The sequence below is a fragment of the Fibroporia radiculosa genome, assembly GCF_000313525.1.
Source record: "Fibroporia radiculosa TFFH 294 genomic supercontigs, scaffold3164, whole genome shotgun sequence".
In the NCBI taxonomy this organism is placed as follows: domain Eukaryota; kingdom Fungi; phylum Basidiomycota; class Agaricomycetes; order Polyporales; family Fibroporiaceae; genus Fibroporia; species Fibroporia radiculosa.
This window is the reverse complement of record NW_012133376.1, coordinates 15,898-31,252: the sequence shown is the minus strand read 5'-3', so window position 1 is coordinate 31,252 and position 15,355 is coordinate 15,898. Positions and strand designations below refer to the sequence as shown.

The 15,355-nt window shown below is 49.4% G+C and overlaps 7 protein-coding genes across 7 annotated transcripts; 2 read left to right on the top strand and 5 right to left on the bottom strand.

The window, feature by feature from the left end:
• Nucleotides 1-1,105: 1,105 nt before the first annotated feature.
• Nucleotides 1,106-2,143, bottom strand: FIBRA_04526 (uncharacterized protein; the record flags this gene model as incomplete). Its single annotated transcript, XM_012326321.1, has 6 exons — nt 1,106-1,151; nt 1,208-1,362; nt 1,415-1,536; nt 1,596-1,736; nt 1,803-1,863; nt 1,955-2,143. The coding sequence occupies 6 exons, from the start codon at nt 2,141-2,143 to the stop codon at nt 1,106-1,108; spliced, it is 714 nt and encodes a 237-aa protein (XP_012181711.1).
• Nucleotides 2,144-3,532: 1,389 nt separating this feature from the next.
• Nucleotides 3,533-3,862, bottom strand: FIBRA_04525 (uncharacterized protein; the record flags this gene model as incomplete). The annotated part of the gene is made up of 1 exon (XM_012326320.1): nt 3,533-3,862. One exon carries the CDS (start codon nt 3,860-3,862, stop codon nt 3,533-3,535), a length of 330 nt encoding a protein of 109 aa, XP_012181710.1.
• Nucleotides 3,863-3,915: 53 nt separating this feature from the next.
• Nucleotides 3,916-7,514, bottom strand: FIBRA_04524 (uncharacterized protein; the record flags this gene model as incomplete). Its single annotated transcript, XM_012326319.1, has 10 exons — nt 3,916-4,042; nt 4,099-4,902; nt 4,958-5,214; nt 5,265-5,333; nt 5,386-5,499; nt 5,557-6,203; nt 6,254-6,410; nt 6,460-6,579; nt 6,633-6,776; nt 7,059-7,514. The coding sequence occupies 10 exons, from the start codon at nt 7,512-7,514 to the stop codon at nt 3,916-3,918; spliced, it is 2,895 nt and encodes a 964-aa protein (XP_012181709.1).
• Nucleotides 7,515-7,972: 458 nt separating this feature from the next.
• Nucleotides 7,973-8,848, top strand: FIBRA_04523 (uncharacterized protein; the record flags this gene model as incomplete). The annotated part of the gene is made up of 8 exons (XM_012326318.1): nt 7,973-7,987; nt 8,045-8,051; nt 8,119-8,130; nt 8,182-8,214; nt 8,275-8,547; nt 8,608-8,688; nt 8,766-8,776; nt 8,831-8,848. 8 exons carry the CDS (start codon nt 7,973-7,975, stop codon nt 8,846-8,848), a joined length of 450 nt encoding a protein of 149 aa, XP_012181708.1.
• An 865-nt stretch (nt 8,849-9,713) lies between these two features.
• On the bottom strand, nt 9,714-10,142 carry FIBRA_04522 (uncharacterized protein; the record flags this gene model as incomplete). Its single annotated transcript, XM_012326317.1, has 5 exons — nt 9,714-9,740; nt 9,798-9,842; nt 9,899-9,943; nt 10,004-10,027; nt 10,077-10,142. 5 exons carry the CDS (start codon nt 10,140-10,142, stop codon nt 9,714-9,716), a joined length of 207 nt encoding a protein of 68 aa, XP_012181707.1.
• A 2,183-nt stretch (nt 10,143-12,325) lies between these two features.
• On the top strand, nt 12,326-12,677 carry FIBRA_04521 (uncharacterized protein; the record flags this gene model as incomplete). Its single annotated transcript, XM_012326316.1, has 3 exons — nt 12,326-12,376; nt 12,436-12,573; nt 12,627-12,677. 3 exons carry the CDS (start codon nt 12,326-12,328, stop codon nt 12,675-12,677), a joined length of 240 nt encoding a protein of 79 aa, XP_012181706.1.
• A 576-nt stretch (nt 12,678-13,253) lies between these two features.
• On the bottom strand, nt 13,254-15,052 carry FIBRA_04520 (uncharacterized protein; the record flags this gene model as incomplete). Its single annotated transcript, XM_012326315.1, has 8 exons — nt 13,254-13,756; nt 13,811-13,975; nt 14,036-14,183; nt 14,233-14,238; nt 14,302-14,430; nt 14,486-14,541; nt 14,598-14,868; nt 14,927-15,052. 8 exons carry the CDS (start codon nt 15,050-15,052, stop codon nt 13,254-13,256), a joined length of 1,404 nt encoding a protein of 467 aa, XP_012181705.1.
• Nucleotides 15,053-15,355: the final 303 nt, after the last annotated feature.

The window sequence follows — 15,355 nt, the reverse complement described above, 5'->3', positions numbered from 1 at the left end:
TCCCCCGCCTCCCCCACCGCCTCCCCCACCTGCAGGAGGAGCCCCTCCGCCGCCGCCGCCGCCTCCGGGAAGTGACAGCGCAAGTCCAGCAATTCCCGGACATGGCGCACTTTTGGCGTCCATTCAGGGCGCGGGGGTTCACATGCTACGCAAGCGCAGCGACTCTGCAGCGGGTGCACGTTCGACGCCCCCTCCGCCTACCGCTGCTTCTGAAGAGCCCTCGTCAGGCGGTGGTGGAGGAGACTTGACATCTGCGTTGGCGGCGGCGTTATTAGAACGGAATAAGAAGCTGGGAGACAGTGATGAGGAAGAAGAAGACGAGGATGAGTGGGATTGAGAGGCTGGAGGTCTTGATGGACATTGAAGGTATGGCTAAGTTATTCGTCGCGTGTTTGAAAATGGCGTGGCAACCAAGTGAGTGTGTTGAGATTGTGTAAGTATTGTAGGTAGTCTGTTTCATTTTGGATCGCTCTTTTGTTTCTTTTATATGGAACGGTTCGGAGCTTCCGCTTTTGAGGGTGTCGAAGCTTACGAGGCGTGATTCAGCAGCGGTACATGTCACGTCAAATGCCTGTGTTCTCGCCGCTGTGGATACATATTGTCATGTGCGCGCCTCGGGTGGATATACTTCATGACCTTTAAGGATACGGGGCCACCAGCCGCAAATTGTATAATGATTATATCCCACGAAAATTACTGATCGTCCTCTGCGCATTCTTACTCCCAGGATGCCATAAACACGGTTGCGTCATATGGCTGCAACTTGCAAAGCGATGCTAGTCTAGGATTCATCAAACATTCTCTAACCTCTTGGTTTATTTAAGCCTGAGAGCGTTTGCGATACGCTCAATGAAGGATGTTCTCTCCACCAATTTCACATGTTGGTATTTGCACAAGGAAATTACCCAGGCCAAATGGCTACTTGACGGAGGCAGACAAGAGTGAGATGTCCCGGTATATTTCACGTAAAGTTGGCCGTCAGTTTCGACGACAACAGCAGTAGCGAGTTACATTTGATCACGGTAGCACAGCACAGACAGCACGAGAAGACAAACCAACGAAAACCAATGCAAAGTAAATCCGAGTCAACATTGTTACGCAAGTTTCATGCAGATTCCAGACTCTTGACAAATTCCAACGCAAGCTTGGGGCTATGTAGACGAAGAATTTATGTCCGATACGAGAAAATGTTATATGAGCGACGCACCTGTCAGCGGGTTTTACTGGAATCCTCCTCTCGACGAGCTTTCCGCCTTTCTCGAAGATGAAATGGCTACGCTTAGTCTTTCCGCTTTCCCCGGCACCGAGGGCACTAATGAGCTGCCTCTTCGGATCCGAGAGAAGAGCATACGGCAGGTTTTTCTACATGGCACTCGATGACACAAGGCGAGTGCAACACATGGATATCACGTACCTTGGTTTGCCACTTAGTTTGTGCTGAAGGACTATCCGCGCTGAGGCAATAAACATCGAAGTTGTATGACGTGAAATCCGGATATATATCGCGGAAACCACAGGCTTGGTTGGTGCAGCCAGCTAGTAAAATCAGACAGCGTTTTGCATGAAAGTGTAATCGCAAAAATTCGAGTGCTCACGAGTATCAGCTTTCGGTACAAGAAATAGGATAACCCCCTTTTCCGAGGCTAGAGTATCCACGTCAACATCTTCACCTTTCTCGTTCTTAAGGGTCAACGATGGCAAAGAATCCCCGATTTCAATTGTGGTTAACTCGATTACTGGTAATGCGATTCATGTCCACAAATCTATGTCAGATATAATAACATCATGGATGAGTGGCTTACCAGCATTTCCTTCTGCTGAATCCGACGCCTCCGCTTCCGCTTCCGCCTCCTCGGCCTTGCTCTGCGCAGATTGCGGGAAATTCGAGTAATACCCATGATTTAACATGCTGGTTTAAGTTCTGAATCTTCGCAATCCAATATAATCTACCCACCTTCTTCACAGCGGGAGATTCGTCTGCCGCATCCTCCGTCTCGGCAGCTCTCTTATTTGGCTTTGCGGCAGCTTTCTTCACTGGCTGCTTAGCAGTCTGAGGCTCAGTTTTCGGCTGTGCTGATATTCTTGATGACCTGCGGGTAGGCTCGGACACCTCAGTCGATGATTTTGTCGCACGGGGAGCCATACTGGAAGAAAATGAGAGAGATGTTGAAATGGACGCGAGGCGCGATTATAGATTGCGTTGCTGCTGTCGCACGCGCCGCAGACTCATACTAGTATCGACTTCAAATTTACGTGAACAAAAGTCATGGCATCCCTATGCACGGCCAATGTCATATGTCAACGGCGTATAGATATAATGGCTATGATCTGTTCCTACAATGTATGGGAAGATATCCATATAGTATGCAACCGAGCTTATCGCGACTCACGCCGAATGCTCTCGATCAATTGAAGTGCGAGTATACCATATATGCTACAGTTCGCAAATCATTTAGCTGAGTGCATTGTTTTACTCGAGTGCTATTGATAAGAGATGAGATCAGTTTGCAGACTAGGATAGTCATATCGCCATCATATCCAGCGGCGAGTCATTGTGGAATTGTGCGCTACAGGTTGATCGATGAACGCCTTCGACTTCGCGATGGGGTTCTGCCAGTACCGGTGAGGCTAATGTGAATAGAGGTCATTCGAAAAAGTGTAAAGACAAGTCGGTTGGGTCAGCGGAATATCTGCTGCTGATGCACCGACTTGATTATATTTAGGGAAGGATTATAGCGTCTTTGTGCCAGTCAATCTAAATTGCATACCACCCACCAGTTAGGAAGTAAATTTGCTATATGTAGTTTATCAGGCATCTTCACGCAGCCCAAGGTTTGAGCGCTGTACTAGTAACCGATGCGTAAGTATGAGATGGCATGAAATCGTCCATACAATGACGTACCATCACTTGCCGAAATTGAATACAGATCTAAGGACACTGCGCGCGAGATGCTTGGGTGAACTTTTGAGACTTAAGCTTGGTTGGTAAAGTCCTGGAAGCAAACTGGCAATGACCACCAATCGCTCGTGGCCGGAGCTATTGCCTCTTCCACATAATTTTCATAATCCGAAAGTTCATATCAAACACGAGACCTGAACTTAATGCAATCGAATGGACAGCTCAGGTATCTTCGTTCTTTCCAGCGATCACAGCAACACTAGCAGCGCCATATCCTATGCAAAATTAACAGAGTTATATGCTGGTTCGGTCATGGCCAGAAATCATGCCGGGAGGAAAAGTAAGTAAAGGAGGGGGTGTCTAGGATTGTGAGAGAACGATTATAACTTCACTTCCGCAATGAGCGAGAGAAAGAAAGGCTATGTCCAAGCTCAGAATATACTGGACCGGACGGGAATATTGACATGCAAAGGTAGTCAAGGGTACGAAAATTTAGTTATGGACGAGGAAGCGGCTATATCTCAGTCAATACGCACTATGAGTGCGTCAATTAAGAACATGGCGTCAAACAAAAACACAGCATTTCAATTAAACGAACACGCACCAGGAAGGAAACGAACGGCACCATCTCATCTATTCTGCCTCCTTGGAGAGCGAAGAGGAGTTCGAAAGTCTGCGACTCAAAAATGCCCTGAACTGCACGGTCGGCGACGAGGGGGCTGTAGGGCTCAAAACAGTAGCGGCACTACTCTGATCGTCATTTGGTGACTTGTCGGGATTTGGACTCTGCGTAGGACTTTCAGCCGGTGACATCGTGGAAGATGATGATCGTGAGCGACGAATGTAGGGGCGCGGCATAGGCTTCTTCTCCTGTGGGGACGTGGGAGGCGACACTGGAGCTTCCGGGACGAGGTCCACACCGAATTCATCCATAACTGACCGCGGCGGCGGACGCTCCACCATCGCTTCCAGCAACTGAACAAAACTTCGTTTAAGCGCTGCTGCCCAACCAAAAGCTAGCTTGGACTTGCCTCTCTCCTGAGCTCTTCTCCATCATACTCTCCCTCCATCTCTTCGGGTCCGAGCAAGACGGTGCCTTTACGGAACACCTCGCCCTCCTCCTCGACCCAGCTGCGTGATCTACTACGAGATTAAGGAGATGGTAAAAGTTGTAGCCCGAAGTCCAGAGAAACACTCACAGGTCCGTCGGGGATACTAGGCCGTCGGGCGGGGGAGCAACCAATTGGCGCTCCCCATCCTCATCATCCGATTCGCTAATTAAGAAAGTCGCGCTCGGGCTGAGGACCTTCTCAGGCTCTTCAGGCTCCGGCTCAGCCCTCCCCTTACCTTTATCAATGCGTGGCGTGACGACATCTTCTTCGCTATCTTCTCCAGCTGCACCAAATTGCATTGCATGTCCGTTCCCAGGCGACATCCCAACAGAACTATTCGCCTTGCCGTTTCCTACGCGGAAGCCTAAGCCATTTAGCGTGAGGCTCGGCTTTTGCGGCGTGCAACGCGCGAGGGACGAAGTCAGGTCGTCGTTCAGACTCAGCAGCTCCTGTAGACGCGCAGGCTCCGTGCTCTTTTCAATCATGATCAAGAGCGACTTCTGCACCTCTTTGACTCCAGCAGCCAAGGTTGCGACAGCGCTTTGTATCGGGGCAGCAGGGGCAGAGGAAGACGATGGAGAGCGGGCGAGAAGCTCATCGAGTTGTCCTTTAAGTATACGGGCCTGCACGATCACAGCTGATTCTGTCTGTTGTTCCGCGGAAGGCACGTCAGTCGAAGCTTCAGAAGGAACGGGCGAATTGTCAACAAGGTCATCAACCTTTTTCTCGTCGTCCTGCCGAAGTGATTTGGCCAGTTCGCTCTCTTCGATCATGCCCCACACCCCCTTGCCCTGTCCCCGACCGCTTCCGCCCTCGGAACTGGACGACTGCGAACTCTTCTCCGCTTCTTCGGTGTTTCGAACACAAGAGTTCAAAATATCTCGACATAGTCTGTGATCCAATCATGATCGGATTCAATCCGACAACGACGAAAACGGGTACTGACCGTGCCATTTCCTCGTCTCCGGGAGGAATATTCAAGTCTAAGCATCTCATGATGTGATTCGCCTTTAGCCCAGAATTTAACGCCATGACACCCGCAAGATCCAGATGGTTCAAGGTAAGGTCCAGGTGCAAAAGTGACGTCGATTCCGGGAGAAACTCGGCCAGAGCAATGGCACCGACAGAAGTCATTGATGTCGAGGATAGAAATAGGCGTTTCAAGGCATCATTAAGGGTGAACGCAGTGCGCAAGGATTGAATCTACGTAACCGATTAGACAGTGGCACGTTGCATACCGAGGTTAAACGAACCCCTTCGAGACCAGGTCCACAACATGGATTCTTACTAAGATCTAGTGTCTCCAGGCATGAGTTGTATTTCTCCATGACAAAACTCAGTATCTGTAGTCCACTGATGATAAAACGTACTCACCAGTGCCTCAGCAATCGCGATTAAGCCTTGGACGTCTAGCTTGTTCTCACTGAGATTCAGGACTTTCAGAGTCCTATTCCGCTTGAGTACCTGAGCAATGTAGGTAATCCCCGCCTTCAAAAAACAATTGGTTCACTTTTCTACTAGTTTCAATCGAACAAGACCGCTCACTCGAATATCATTTCCTTTCAAGTCCAGCGTCCTCAGCGCGCCCAGTCTAGGCAGGTTATCCAATGCGCGGACCTTATCTAATAGCGCTGCACTTGGACCACGATCGTACCGCGGTGGCAATCCCGGTGCATGTCCAGGCCCGGACATCCCTGGCGATGGAGGGACAGGATGACGTGCCGTTACACCTCCCTGCGCCGATGAAGTGATAATCGGAACCTGCTGGCCTGTCGGGGACAAAGGATTTGTATTTGCCGCCACTACTGCGGTGGTCACATTGGCTGCCGCACGGCGGGAACGAGGGACGTACGGCGTGTACGTTGTCTGGGGCCCTGTTGCTGGATGACGTGGAGGTGGAGGAAGTGGGCCAGCGCGTGGGGGTGGTGGGGGAGTGATCGTTCCGTCATAGCTCGACGCTGGCGACAAAGGGATGGTAGGCGTCGAGGGTGGTGAAAGTAGAGCTGAACTGAAACTCGGGCCGGATGCAGACGTCGGCGATATCGCAGTAGGACTACTTATACCGTTGCCGTTGGAGGGGTACCGATCAGGATAGTCCCTGATCATAAGCGCAATTGCAACCGCGCCCGTCGCGTTAATGCGATTCAGTCGCAATGAAATATTTCGCAAGGAAGATTTCCGTACGGTGTTCGCTATTTGGTGATAAGCATCCTTGCCATACTGAGTCAATGTATCGACACACCCAGTGCATCCAACGCAGCTGGTCTCAACGAACAATCATCGAGTCGTAGCGATACAAGTCCTGGCATCGGGGCTTCCGACAGTGCGCTTGCGATGTATTCGATGGATTTCTTGTCTAGTGAATTCTGTGACAGATCGAGGAACTGCAGGCTTTTCGCCTAATGACGGTGTCATCACATGGTTCGAATACACGCTCCTTGAACATACCTTTGCGACGTACGCACCGAGAAGCCGGAAAGCCGAAGCCTTTAGCCGTTTGTTAGACGCAACTGAAAGGAAGGACAGGCTATCAGGGATGAGCAGCGAATGCAGAATTGGTTTAAGAATCTGGCCACTGAATAGTCAATACCGAAACCACTAATATTTGCGCATAAACGAACCAAATCATCCAAGTCGCATTCCTTGAAGACAAGTTTGCGAAGACCCCACTCGATGGTGAAAACATCCGACAACACGGACGCTGATCCCACAGTCATTTGAACCCCAGAGAAGTCGGCCGTGCGGGGATTAGTGCCGGTGGCGCGCTGCGGGAGGCTTCATCAGATGCGTGTTACTCAACAAGATAATATAATTGCAACACAAGGGATGGGTGACGTGTCGCACGTTGCGCGAGAGAGATGTTCAATTATTGAAGTGCATTCCACGGGAGAAACATTGAGGATGTATGATAGCATACAAGCATGTCTACCTTGGAGCCTTTGCTAGTGACAACTTTAGGCCCGTACAAACAAGACTCTTCCACCATGCACGAAACACATTATCTAGAACGAGCAGACGAGCGGATCAAAATTTATAATTTCACATACCTTCAATGCATCAGAGATTCCCAGATCTGGACTTTCCTCCCGTCCTTCGCAGCATTCTCTGTAGAACGACTCGACCTTTTCGAGGGACCACCATACGTCCTGCGAGTTCGCGTTTACATCCGAAATTTGAGAATTTCCACGCACGACCCGCCGTCTGCGCTCGGCTTCCCGTTCTTCAATGGATCGTTTCTCTTCTTTGAGAGCTGGAGTCGAAGGAGGGTTCGCAGCGGATATCGGGTAGACGGTGGTCATCTCGGGAAGGATAAAATGCGCTCTCTTGAGCGTCGCAGTCTCATCTTGCACGCCATTGAGCTGCTGTCCGTTCTGGTTCGGTAACAATTTGGATAGTCGAGCGAGCGAGAAGAACGACTGCTGTGGTGGCGGGGGGCGTTTCAGAATGGACTTGCCAGGAGTAGGGATGGTCACTGAGGATGACGACGGCGAAGAGGCAAGCATCCCTGCAGCATTGCGCGCTGGGGGAACAGTAGAAGACAGGACGGACAAGTGGTGATGCGGCGACGGTCTACAGACAGCTCTCAAGCTTATTTTTCCGTTCCAAGGATTATCTGCACGTGATGAGTGCTACTTAATCTTCGAGGTTCCGTGCTAGAGACAATATTGGTCCATAAATTGAGTCTGCACGCACGAGAGCTTCATGGATGAATTTGACCTGTTCTCGTCTGGATCACAAGAAGCGAAGACGACGAGTTCAGCTGAAATACCATATGTTCTGTTTACAGCAGCTCCGTCGCAGCAAGCTGAGATAAGTCCAAATATAGAATGGCGATTGCCGAGATGCTACCATCTTGCGATCAATGTATATGTACACTTACCTCTCTGCCTCTCCGCTCACCACTCCTCCTAGCTCCTCTCCACACACCGTTCAAACACAAACCTCCTCGCTTTCTATCACCATGGCTGATCAATTGGTGCGTCCAAAAACATCTCTAGTATCATCTCTACTGACTTGTGCACGATGTCTTCAGTCGGAAGGTATGATATCAGTCGTCGTGTTTCCGCACGAAGATCTGGAGAGCTCATGAACGCCGCCGGTCTCCAGAGCAGATCTCAGGTAATTCTGCGCCCATGTGATCATCTTCGAGTATCTCATTGCGCTGTGAAGAGTTCAAGGAAGCGTTCTCCCTGTTCGACAAAGGTGCGTCCTCCCACTCGGACTTAATGCGCAGAGAACGGCGCTTACTCGTCTCCATCTCAGATGGGGATGGCACAATCACCACCAAGGAACTCGGTACCGTCATGCGCTCACTCGGACAAAACCCCACCGAGGCAGAGCTACAGGACATGATCAACGAAGTTGATGCGGACGGTAACGGGACGATCGACTTCCCCGAGTTCCTCACCATGATGGCCCGCAAGATGCGCGACACAGACAGTGAGGAGGAAATAAAGGAGGCGTTCAAGGTGTTTGATAAAGACGGCAATGGATACATCAGCGCAGCCGAGCTGCGGCATGTCATGACCAATCTCGGTGGGTCGGATAGTGCTGTGCACGCTGTGGTGAGCTGATGAAAATTTGGCTTGCCTTTAGGTGAAAAGCTGTCTGATACTGAAGTCGATGAGATGATCCGCGAGGCTGATGTTGACGGGGACGGCCAGATTAACTATGATGGTGCGTGTGTTTGTGTTATGTTCGCTCATCTGTTTACTTATGTGTCTCTTTTTCTACACTGTCAAAATCTCACGTAGAATTTGTAAAGGTATGTTGATTGCGAATCAAGTGATTGAATTTGTCTCATGCTCCTTGCTCGTAGATGATGCTCTCGAAATGATGAACTGTATTCCATACCATTCTTCTTTGCTTTTTGCTCCTCCTATCGACGGTACGATAGCGCAAGCACCAATCCAACTACACTATCATCTTCGCTGTTTCTTTCACTGCCTTGGATCGTCCTCAAGGCTCTCCCTCCAAGACAATTGCAATTCATGAACAACTTCAGAAGGGGATGCTTATACGATGCCCTCTGTCTTGAGCATCGCCTTGAACACGAAGAACACTGCTGATCTCTATATGTCGTTGATCGTGAAATTGAACCACGAGGATATTAAGCCGCTGACCTCGATTTGGCAGCCAGCTGAGCTGGGAGGGATGATCGATGATCGTTCACTCCCGCGCATCTTTGAAGCGATTCTTAAGCGCCTTATTTACATCCTTCCACAGACAAACGTCTGGTGTACGCTGATGCACGTCAGCTTTAATTGGATTGGGATGACCTCACACTTTCTGCCACAATGGGTGGAACAAGGTGGAAGTTCCGTGGAACAGTGCCATATCACTTAAGTAGCTATGAGAGATAATGCCTCGTGCACAGCACGGCAGATGGATTAGAGTAAGTATTGACGTAGACGGGCCAAGCTGTGCTAAAATGCTGAATACCATCTGCGATACTTGCAATCCCGCACGTCGACGGGGCACGCTACTGACGATAAAGCACGAACACGGTATTTAGATTTCTACCGCTACAACGATAATCTACAAGAACGCTACAAATAGCAAAACTTTAAACACGTAGACCAGTATATCATGGTAGTCGATGGGAAGAAAAATAGGTCAGACTGTCAGCCTAATGAATTGTATGTAGGGGATAGAAGTATGCTTACTTGTGACATTTAATACGTAAACTATAGGTTGGTATGTCACTCGCTAGAGATTTCGGGCTCACGCTGCCCATTAAGTGTTAGTAAAGACCTACTACAGGATTTCTTCAAGCCGTTACTTACGCGCCAGTCAGGTCCGCTGGGCCCTCCGCCGCCGCCAAAGTTGCGCTGATGAGAGTTTAAGTCATGGTGCATAGGAACTCCTTCCTCGAGGAATTACTTACGCGCCAGTCAGGTCCGCTGGGCCCTCCGCCGCCGCCAAAGTTGCGCTGCAGATTGGGGAATGAGGCAATGTCGCGTGTGAGTTGGTATTATATAAGTATTCATACCTCTTCCACGTCAGGCGCCGCGGTCTGTTCAAAGTCAGTAGGGCAAAGATTTGAAAGACGCCATTTAACTCACGGGAGCTGCGGAGGCCATGCCCAGGATGGCGACAACAGACAGGAGGGAGAATAGCTGGAAGCGCATTGTGTCTTACTGAGTAGTGCTCAGAGAGAGACTCAATGAAGTCAAGGGAAAATCAAAGGGGCTTTTATACTCGAGACGAAAGCCGAAATCGGGGTAGAAAGTGGGTCATGGGCCAGGTTTGGGTCAGGTTTGGGTCAGGTACACAGAGTATCAATGTTAGCATTAGGTTGTTTCATGCGATCTCATGCTTGTCGATATCGAACCACACGCGGAGGCACCCGCGAGCGTTCGTAAGACAACGCTCCACACGCATACGTTCTGCACGATAACTGGCCCTTCCAAGGAAAAAGTTCTGGCAGAACGGCTAGTCTGATCCGCCGCTGATTTCTGCTCCCTGTTCGGAGATTCATAAGAGAGAAAAGAGCGACGATCATTAAATTTAACTCACTTCTTTCGCACCCGACGGCTACGACGATACGTACACATCTAAATACGCGCTGGCTCTCGGGTATCGGGCACCCGGTAACGGTCTTCTTGAGACTTGAATCTCTAGCCAGACTCTTAGTATTAATGCCAAAATACTGAAATCTTAGACCAAATTTCGGGGGGATGGTGCCGGTGGAAACGTGCGTTGTGAATTGAACCCGACCTGACTCACCACAACATTGGGAATTGCACATGAGGTGCATGCGGACGCTTTAGTGTGCTTGGAGAACCACCTTTCCAGAAACCACTACTCTGGATCACCACCATATCGCGGCGCCGAACGCCTTTGTTCATCTGATACGGCCGCCGCACGGCAGTAAGTCTGAGTTAAGCAGAATCAAATTGGATCCCTTGCCGTATACCGAATATCAACTTTCCAGATTTGTCGTTCCGGATCATACTCAAACATTGATTCGGCATGACGCGACATTTGCGTCCTCCATGATCAATTCCAAACGCAGGCAACCTCGTACACCCCTTCCAGATGGTCTCAACGCGGCTTGGAACATGTATCTCACTTCCCTGATTGAGCTCAAAGAGGACGGACAGAGGGGATGGAAACACGCGATGCGTGCCTGCTGTGCATCGGCACCTGGCCATGGCACTATGTATGGCACTATGGAAACAGGGTTGACTCGGACTGATATGCCCGTTTAGCGCTCGGTCAACCACAAACACATCAACCGGCATGTCGTTCTGAGCTGTATTTCATGGAGACCTGTTTCCATGTGGCATATCAGCATAAGTCAAGCAGGTAGAATTAAGTTTAGATAGGATTACAACCTTAGAGGAGTCCGGTTGTTCGTCTAGAAGACTAGATCTAAAGAGTCCTTGCTCTTATACTAAGTTCAAGCCTGACTTGGCAAGGGACGTGCCGCGAGAGCTCAGGCTCATGTGTACAAGCGCGCTCTAGCCAGATGACACTCTCTCCGACTTCATCTGTAAACCCTTGTAAAGCCGGATCCTTGGTGACATGACAAATTCAGGCAGGTAGAGAATTGGCTTGGTTACTCAATCATCACAAGCACTGGTGATCGCAGATTCTCAACATATTATAGAATTATCAATCTCAGCAAACTTGTAATAATACATGCATGATGGGCATATGGACTTAAACCTCACACTGCAAGCGAAACAAACGTATAATAAGCAGAGTGCATACCATCGAATGTGCCAATCAGGAAGGGGTGAACCTTGCAATATGCTTCAAGTTGAGTACGAGCATACTTCTATTCTGTCGAAGTATGTGGTGGAAATTGTCCACAAACTGTAGCATCATGTCACGAAGTTAACTGGAGCTCCAAAGCGGCACGCAAAGAGCCAATCTACGAACTCAAAATATCAAAACCCATACCAGGTATGACTGACATAGACAATACCTGTGTCAACTTAGATCTGTTTGTTCCTGGGACCTGATTCCCGTGAACGTAAATAAGGGGTGGTGAAGGGGTGGTGAAAAGGCTCAACTTGTTCCGATATCGGATTGTTTCAAGTTGTGGCTGGAGATACCTTTATCTATACGTACCGGCTTATGGTTCGGATCTAAACAAGTGACGTCACGACACGAGCGAGCCACACTCCGACTCCACTGACTCCACGGCTGCGCCGCTGCGGACCACAGTCACGTACAGGCCCTAGCTAGAGCATAAAGGGGATCCATAAGTATACCGACCAAATTAACATCTACATATCCCTCGTCAAATATTCTCAAACATCCCTCGTCCTCGTTGATCGCCAGCCAAATCCTGATATACACAATGTCTCCAAAGAACAACGAGCCCACCTTCAACATTCTGCCTCACCCAGCTGTGGGTTAAGCATTGTATGCGCTATATGTTTCATGTATCTAAACATCATGATTCCACAGAAGACGAATGATCCAAGGGACCTGGAAGGTCCGCAGTTGGGTGGTGGATTGAACAGCAATCCCGAGTTCCAGGCGTTCCATGCTCACGAACCATACGTTCCCAGCAAAGATCTGCTGGAGGGTGTTGGGCAGCCTTTGGTGAGACATCACGCCGTTCATAACTTCTCTTTGCATATTGACCTCATCGCTAGAGTCGAGAGGAGTTAAACGCTAGGGCTACGGAGTTGAACAAGCAAGATTGAAGGGGTAGCGGTAGGCTTTGGCTGTTCAGGAGCGTCCACTGGTGTATCTTCAGTAGCAGCATATCGTGTCAGTTTGAGAGGGGTCACAAAACGGCATCAACTTATCCTCCTGATAAAATCTAGTTGATACTCATTTGCTAAACTCGGCTGGTCATTGTCTCGTCTAATATTGACATCGCACAGTTGAAATTTCGGATTCGGCAGATCATAACACCATACAGATGTGGACATGCAACCTTTACCGGAGCATTGCAATTCGAAAACCCGTTTCACCATGATCACTCTTGAGCTCCTCGATATACTCACCACTTAGACTTGTTATCGTGAATGAAGTTCCCGGATCGCGAACAATACTTCCGCCATCCATAACATCAAAAATGCATTCCAAAACGGTGCAGCGACATTACCAACAGTCACCTTGTATCGACATCGTTCTCAGACTTTGATTACTGCCCTCTCAACGCATCATACCCTTGCAATTGAACAAACGACATTGTAGGAGAAGAGGCGAGCCTGAAATCATAACTTGATTAATAAAAGGCTATAGAGCAATGCTCTGATCGCAACACTTACCTCCTAGTATGGCTTGTCTGAACGGATCTGAGTGTGGCTCTTCTTGCCCCATTTCCTTGCGCCCATTACGAAAGCTCCCAGCAATATAAGAGACGTCATAAACATCAATGACACCATCGCAGTCGAGCTTGAGACCAAAGATTCACTTCCCACAGCTGTAACGAGCTGCTCATTCCCGACGGAGCTCAAGAGGTCACGGCTGACGAGGCTGGAGGTTTCATTCATGCACTGAGCAGCAGCGATCGCAACCGCACATCCACGCTCGATGTCTTGATTGCATTCATAACACCACTCAAGCGTCGTGTTAACCGCAGCCGGTGCGAGAGCGGCGGTGAATATTGACACGGGAACGTCGCCTCCGGTGGTTCCATCCCAGCCGTCGAAGACGAGTGGGTATGGCCTAAGCTCGGGATCGTTGGTACCGTTTTTGAATTGGAACCTAATGACGGGCTCCGCCGTCGGAGAGGTTTGCCGGATTTCGAAAACAGCCGCGGACGCATAGTCGACTTACGAAGCCCATGTCAATAGCGAGAGCATGAAGCAAGGGGAGGAAGCCGTACCGAGTGCAGCTGGGAGAGACCCAGAGCTTACCAGGCCAGTCATATTGAACATACTGAGGAAAGGCTTGTAGTTGATCGCATAGTAGCTCAGCTTGAGCGGATCGGAGGAGTTCGTGATGCTCTCAATAGATTCCAAGATACCCGGGATCATCGTCTGGAACGCAACTAGAGACAATATGCAACTGAGTCAGTTCTGTTTTCAGATTATGATCACGAAAAACGCACTGTTGCCAACTCCGGAGAAGTATGGATCGGTAAATACGTTGTATTCGTGCCAATTGGCCAAATCGCGCGCTTGGGCGAGGAAAGTCGGAGGGAGCTCCTCTAAATATGTCGCATTATGAATCGATTGCACATTCATGTAGTCAAAAATCTGCAGAAGAGCTCAGCGACAGAAAATTACAGATCATGAGACGGCCTACATTCCACTTGAGGTGATAGGCCACGACTAGGTAAGTCAAACAATTTTGGCAGATGCATTAATGACACACCATGTTCTCTAGAGAGGTGGATCGATTGCCGACGTAGGGACCAAGCTGAGAGAGGAATGGCTCTGCCTCCTCAGCCTTTTCCATGAAGGCAGTAGAATTATAAAATGCTGTTGTACGGTCTTGGAGAGACTGAAAACAAAGTAACTTTAACATGGGACCCCACACAATCTCACATACCACGTACGATACAGTCGGTGAAGCCCTCCAAAGACACATCCAAGTCCGGCAAGACGGAGGTAACTGGGAAGATGTGGTGAGTACGTCACATCTCATAGAGAAACTAGGGGTAAGCTTACTGGGTACATACTGATACCCGCCTAGAGGACTGGTGATGGTGGTACCATTGGCGAGGGTAATATTCTGTAGGGGAGTGGGATGCCAAAGCCCTTGCACTAGAGCCGCACAGCTATCCATGATCACACTATCTATCCCACTGTCGTCGGCGGCGATCGAAACTTGTTCAACATTGAAGATCGAGGAGGAGGGAGATATGCCTTGAATGTACGAAGGCGACGACGAGTCTAGGTATACCGAACGCAGATAGTTACCAAGCTGCCATTCTTGTTGCTAATATTCATCCAAGGCGTTAGATTGAGCTTCATTCGTGAAATGTCACCTTGCTTACCTCGCCGAGAGGAGTGATCTCTGTGAATGTCACTGTATAGGTAGTAGGATCTTGGTAGAACTCCAAGCGATCACCATGCCTAGCCAGGAGCACGATTCCAATAACAGTGCTTTCGTCGCTACTCATTGTGTACGCTCGATATAGCTTCGTGAATGTAGGAGAATGTGAGTCAACTGAATGTAGAGCAAGACACAAGGACATTCGAGAGAAAGTGACCCGTACTTATAATGTCGCCAATGTGACCGGCCACTCCTAGTCCGAACTGGATCTTTGTCCTTCATGGAGTAATCACACTCCATGACAGCTGTCTAGAAGATTTCAGACGCAGCAGACTCGCGCCGGAATGTTAAACAGCCGCCAGGACCTGCGGAGGTGAACACACGACCTGAATGATATATCCACAGGCACGAACGACATCCCCGGAAGCTA